Raw genomic sequence first — 6391 nt, 5'->3', positions numbered from 1 at the left:
CTTGGGACCCAGGAGCCCAGGCTACCCCTCCCCCTCCCTTGGACACCGAAGCCATGGCTACCCCGCCCCCTCCAGGATTCCGGCTGCGGGCAGGTCACCGTCCCCAGGAGGTCCCCCAGTCTTTGACCTGTGCTGAACTTATGCCAGTGCGAAGCCTCCGTTGCCAGGGCCTGGGACAGGCTGAGGACCCTTTCGCGGTGCCCTTCTGGGGAGGGAATGTAGGGCCGGCTGCTGTGAGAGTTGGAAACGTTGGGAGAGAGTCAGGAGGACCCGGGGAGCCCGGGAGGAGGGGGGCCCTGACGAAGCCCCTCAGAATCAGAATCCCTGGAGCTCGGGCCCCTATAACTAAGTGGAGATTCGCACCCAGGCCCTGGGACTCCGGATTGAGCCCTTTTTTCTTCCCCAGCTGGCTTCTGGAGAGCCTGGGCTGCAGGCGGCCCTGAGGCCTCCAGGCAGAAGCGGTTGTGGGAGTCCCAGGTCAGGGCCTGGAGCTTTCCCAGAAGGCTCCCTGCTGGGCTCCCCTCCACCTTCCGTCCTAGAAGGGCCAGCTGGGGAGCCCATCTCCCCTCCGTGAAAGCAGAGGACTGTGAAGGGGCAGAGCTTGGGGTGGCGCCCTCCTCTCGCCCCAGGTGGCTTACCCGCTCCAGGAGCCGGAGCTCCGGGCCCACAGCGAGGAAGCCCCTGCATGTGCCGCCGGGTCCAGGAGAGGCTGAGGAAAGGGGAGCCCGATCATTCCGGGGCGAGGCTCTGTGGGCCCCCCGGCCCACCCCAGCCTCAGCCTGGCACAGGCCTTGGCCTCACCCCATCTCTCTCTGAGCCGGCCTCCAGCTGCCTTCGGATGGTCGAGGGACGCCCGGCCTGGCCCCCCGGAGAGAGGGGCCTCGGCCTCAGCCGCCCGGCCTCCTGGTGCCGCCGCATCCTTTCCAGCTGCTCTTGGGTGCTCATCCGGGCCCGGGGGGCTGCAGCCTGGGGGGGACGGGAACCCCTGAGCTCCCTGGGCCCTGGGGGTTCTGGTCAGGCATGGGCGAGATCTGCCCCCCCAATTTACAGACTAAGGCGCAGAGAAAGCCAGGCGCCGAGGTCTGCCTGCTCTTACCTTGGGCCCTGCGGATGACGGTGGGGATGGAGAGCACCGGCTGTCTGGGCTCTGGGCCGGGGGAGGTCCGGGAGAGCCGGGACCTGGGCAGAGTTGGGAAGAAGGACGTGGAGCGTGAGGGCTGGGCCAGGCCTGGGAGGCTCTTTCCAGGAGGTGCAGCTCACCTTGGGGGGCGCCAGGCCCATCTCCATCTCCGCCCCCCGGGGGACGCCCCCAGCTCCGATCCCCCAGGCCGGCCAGCGTGTCCTCCACCATCCACAGCTGCTGCTGGGCAGAGCCCCTGGCCTGGAGAGAAGAGCCGGCCTTCAGGCAGGAGCGCCGGGGCTCAGAGCGACGGGGAGGGGGCTTGGCTCGGACCCGTACCTGCGGCGGCCCCAGGTGCAGTAGGGCCTCCAGGGTCTCCCGCAGAGTCCCCAGCTCCTGCTCCAGGCCGCTGTAGGTGTCCCAGACGCGCTCCCTTTCCTCCAAAGACAGCAAAGCAGGGAGGCACAGGGTGAGGCTCCGGGCCAGCCCTAGGAAGGCCCCCTCCCCACTTCCCTGGCTCGGCTGCTGGGACCCCCATCCCAGATGCTGAAGGCCAGAATCCGCTAAAAAGACAGAGCCAGGAGCAGCGGGGCGGCTCGGTGGATGGAGAGCCAGGCCGAGAGACGGGAGGTCCTGGGTCCCAGTCTGGCCTCAGACACGTCCTGGCTGGGTGACCCTGGGCAAGTCCCTTGACCCCACTGCCCAGCCCTTCCTGCTCTTCTGCCTTGGAACCAACACTTGGGATTTTGACTAAGACAGAAGGGACGGTCAGAACGAGGACAGCCAGGAGCAGGACAGACTCCTTTCTGTGAGAATTCGGCCCGCCAGTGCGCCGTTGGGCCCCTCACCTGGGCCAGGTGGCAGAGGGCAGCTCGGACGCCCACCAGCCGATCCTGCAGAAGCCGCTGGCTGGCCCAGGCCCTGCCCCCCGGCCCGGGCTCCCCCACCGCGCGGCGGGTCAGTTCCAGGGCCGCTTCCAGCCGTTCCTACCACGGAGGCAGGGCAATGGTTAGACCGCCAGCCTCGCTTTACCCCCTGCCCCTCCGCCTTCACCTCCTCCCCCTGGCTCCGCCAGACGTCAGCCCTGGCCCTCCCATGCCCCCCCCCCGTCCTCGGTTTCCCCGGCTCTCGGCGGCCCCCCACCTTCTCCTCCTGGCTCCTGGCTATTTCCTCCGTGAGCCTTTTCAAGAGCCGGTCCTGCCCGCAGAGCCTGGTCAGGAGAGCCTGGCGCCCAGAGGAGGGAGGGCATGAGGGCCTCAGGCACCAGTCGCTCCCTCTCCCCTCGCACACAGAGCCCGAGCCCACCCCCGGGCGCAGGCTCCCAGGCTCACGTCGGTGTCGGCGCTGAGGTGCAGCGGGGAATCCAGCGTGCGGCCTGATGGCGGCGGGGGCTGCTGGAGGCCAGATGAGCGTCGGCCTTTGGGTCCCCCCGCAGCAGGGGCTTCGAGAGGGTCGCCCGGCCTGGCGGCGTGGCGAGGGGCCGGCGGAGGGTCACCCGCCAAAGAGGCCACGGAGGAGCCCGGGGGCCGGGGGACCCACTGCAGATAGCCGGGTGCTGCCTGCAGAGACACGGGGAAGGACTGGAGGCGCACCGGACCTCCCAGCCCGGCCCCCATCGCAAGCTCTTTGAGGTCCGGGTTCCCATCTGGCCTCGGACCCTTCCTAGCTGAGTGACCCTGGGCGAGTCACTAAACCCATCACCTGGCCCTGCCGATCCGCGGCACCTATTGTGGCAGGGCTCTGCTCTAGGGCAGGCGCCTTCCCTTCCATCAGTCCTGGGTGCGAGGGAGGAAAGAAGGGAGGGACGGGCCGGGGGTCCAGGATGGGACCCTGAAGGGCTGAGGGTGCTGGGCGACCCTGCCAGGTTCACAAAGAGGGAGCTGAGCTCAGAGAGAGGATTTGAACCCAGGTCTCTCCTGGCTCTGGGGCGAGGGAAAGGCAGGAGATAAGGCCAGGTGGGTGCTGGGGGTGAGCTCCCCGAGCCCGCCAGAGGTCCCGGCCACCCTCCTTGGGCTCTCCCAGCGGGGGCAAATGGCAATGATCCCCACGTGCCTCTGGGAGCCGCGGGCGGTGCAGGAGCTCCCCAAGCAGCCGTGACCTCCCCAGCCGAGGCCCTGAGTCCAGGCCGTGGTCAGTAGGCAGCCGGCGCTGACCCAGACTCCTGGGGGAGGCCTCCCGGGCAGCCACAGCCTCGCTCACCTGGGTCCTGGCTTCGGTGGCCCGGTGCTGGGGGCTCCTGGGGGGCCTTGGAGCCCCTCGGGGAGTGGAAGGCCGGGCCGGGGTCCTCGGGGCCGGGGCCCACTCAGGGAAGGGCCTGACGTCGATCCGGCTCAGTGGGGTGTGGGGCCGGGCGTCTGCCCCGGCCAGAGAAGAGGGCCGGTGGGCAGGGGCCGACCGCGGCCGGGGGAGGCCCAGGGGCGAAGGGGGGCGGGAGAGGGGAGAAAAGAGCCTAGAGGAGAAGAGAGAGGGCTCCTGAGCCTGGGAACCCCCCGGCACCCCACTGATGCCCCCAAACACACACACTCACTCGGGACTCCTGGCCCTTTGTCGGCTCCTCTGGGGGGGCTCCATAAGCCCAGGTGGAGGGCTGGGGGTGAGCTCCCCGTGCCTGCCAGAGATCCTAGCCACCTCCAGGGACTCAGCGCTGCGGCCCTCATCGCCACTCCCCACCTCGGGGGGTCCCCCAGGACCCCCAGGGCCTTCCCCAGCCTGGGGTCCAGCAGGCGGGGTCTGGGAGCCACTGCAGGGAGAAAGAAGGGAGATGGAGGGGGCTCGGGAGAGCTGGGTCACAGCCATCTTCTGAGGAACAGGCTGGACCATGTGACTGCCCCCCGCCCTGTCTAAGAGTCTTCTGTGGATCCCCAGTGCTGCCGGGACCAAGGACCACCTCCCTTGGGGCCCAAGCTCAAATCCTGCCACCAGCAGTGCTTTTCCTGCCCTCTGCCTCAGTTTCCTCATCTGTCAAATGGGGAGAATATGCCCCCACCTTTCCGGGTGCTCTCTCCAACCAGAGCGGACATTCTTGTCATCGCTGCCCTTCCTCAACCTCCCACCTCACCGTGCAAACACACTCACTAACACACTGTCTCACACATGCATGGTCACACTGACACACTCTCTCACACGGACACACTTGTGCTCACACACGCACACTCCCAGACACACTCCTTCACACACACACACTCTCATATTTACACATTCCCTCACGGATACACTCCCTCCCATTCACACACTTGTGCTCACACACTCACACTCTCTCACACTTACACCCTTATGCTCACACGTGCACACTCACAGACAGAATCCTTCACACACACACACTCACACTCACACTCACACACCCAGGCAGTGCCTAGCTTGCCTTCTCCGCCTAGCCTCACCAGCAGTGAGCACTGGCCGGCCACCTCCTGAGCACCAGGACACTTTTTCACTTGTTTGTCTGAACGCCGTGGCCTGCCCAGGGTCAGAGCCGTTCATTTTTTGGATTTGAACTCAAGCCTCCATGACTCCCAGATTCCGGTGGAGCTGAGGCTCCTTCCCCGCTTACTAGTCATCCCCCTCGGCTCGTGTGGCCCGGCCCAGAGCCCGCAGCCAGCCTCGAAGGTCCTCCACCGTATCAGCTGCCAAGACGTAGGTCCTCATCCCGGGGTGCTCTGCCTGGGGGGGAGGAGGAGGAGGATGAGGGCCGGCAGGCCTCTGGGGACTGAAGGCTCAGAGCCAGGATGCAGGGGTCTGTCCCAGGGGGCCGGGCTGGCTCTGGGGCTGCTGGGGGTCCTGAATGAGCACTTTGCTGCGCCCTGGGCCGGCCGGGCAGGAGGCCGGAGGGTGTCCTCATTCTTGAGGAGCTTCGGTCCTATGGGGGGATGGCCGGGTCACAGAGTCAATAGGAGGGGCGGGGGTGCACGCCAGAGGGGACCCGGCACCCTCGCTGACTCACAGTGAAGGTGTAGCGGCGCCCGCGGGGGGCCCCAGGGCCATCTGGCCGGACGCTGTAGCTGGGGAGGGGGACGCTGCCCAGGACACTCTCCTCCCGGCTGTCTGCAATGGAGTCAAAGACCAGGGGTCACCGGGGAAGGCCTCTCAGGCCCAGCCCAGCCCGCCCTTTGGACACTGACCCTTGTAATAGAAGAGGCAGTGGCCCGACAGGACAAACCAGCGCCGCTTCCAGAGCCTGAGGCCAGAGCTGTCCTGGGAGAGAGAGCAGAGGGACCTGAGCACCCTGCAGCAGGCAGAGCCACAGGAGGATGGGGCCCAGCCGGGGGGACAGGGAGGGCCCGGGGGACAAGGGGACAGGGATGAGGGGACAAGGAGATGGATGACAGGGACAAGGGGACAAAGGACATAGGGACAGGGAGATGGGGGACAAGGGGACAGGGAGGGTGAGGAACAGGTCAACCAGACATATTTTCAGAGCCCAAGACCAGGGCTGTTTGGTCAAAGATATTGGCAGGGGGATGGAGTGGCTTTGGGGAGACAGAGACAAAGGGCACCAGAGGCCTCTGGGGACCCGGAGACAGAGCTGGTCAGACAGCCAAGCCCGAGGGTGACCTCGGTGGAGTGACAGAAACAAGTGAAAGATGCTGTCACTCTGGGCCGGGCACAAGCAGCCACCAGCCCCAGGGAGGTGCCAGCACAAGACGCGGCGCCCTGCCCTGCCCTACCTGCTTATGCAGCCAGCCTCGGATGTGCACGGGCAGGTTGGGGTCTCTGCGGAGGGAGCTCCCCCTTTTCCCAAAGGCATGAACTCGGCTCACTGCCCTGGGGGGCTGGAGGAGAGAGAGGCAGGGAAGGAGTGTCTGGGGACACAGGGGAGCCATTCCCTTCTGCATCTGCCACCCACCTCCCCTTTGGGGTGGGGCTTCTGGGCCTGGAAGCTGTGGAGTGGGCTGGCTCCTCTCTCCTGTCTCTGCACAAGTCCAGAAGACACCTTTGGGTTCCTGGACACACATCGCCATACGGCAGTCATGCTTACCTTCCTGTGCCCCCTCCATGAGGGTCCTACAGTATGGCTCCAGGCACAGCACCTTTCCAGAAGACCCTATTTTGGCTGGCTAGCCGTCTCCTCTCTGTCTCTGTCTGTCTGTCTCTCCCTCTCTCCCTCCCTTCTTTTTCTTCCCTCTCCTCTCTTTTCTCTCTCTCCTTCCCTCTCTTTTTCCTCCCTCCCTTTCTCTCCCCTTTCTCTTCTCTTCTCTTCTCTTCTCTTCTCTTCTCTTCTCTTCTCTTCTCTTCTCTTCTCTCTCTCTCTCTCTCTCTCTCTCTCTCTCTCTCTCT

General features: G+C 65.9%; 1 protein-coding gene across 1 annotated transcript; it reads right to left on the bottom strand.

Moving 5' to 3' along the window:
• Positions 1–98: 98 nt before the first annotated feature.
• PLEKHA4 (pleckstrin homology domain containing A4) lies at positions 99–6225 on the bottom strand (the record flags this gene model as incomplete). The annotated part of the gene is made up of 15 exons (XM_044684732.1): positions 5782–6225; positions 5236–5308; positions 5058–5158; positions 4668–4777; positions 3648–3860; positions 3320–3569; positions 2452–2679; positions 2264–2344; positions 1969–2106; positions 1460–1558; positions 1261–1381; positions 1097–1104; positions 802–966; positions 639–709; positions 99–231 (listed from the first exon to the last, which is right to left on the bottom strand). Coding segments are annotated over exons 1-15 (2121 nt in total), but the record flags the coding sequence as incomplete, so codon positions are not given.
• Between the last annotated feature and the right edge of the window lie 166 nt (positions 6226–6391).

The sequence above is a fragment of the Gracilinanus agilis genome, unplaced genomic scaffold (assembly GCF_016433145.1).
Source record: "Gracilinanus agilis isolate LMUSP501 unplaced genomic scaffold, AgileGrace unplaced_scaffold55496, whole genome shotgun sequence".
Lineage (NCBI taxonomy): Eukaryota > Metazoa > Chordata > Mammalia > Didelphimorphia > Didelphidae > Gracilinanus > Gracilinanus agilis.
The sequence above is the reverse complement of the archived record's forward strand: the minus strand, read 5'-3'. Positions and strand labels throughout refer to the sequence as shown.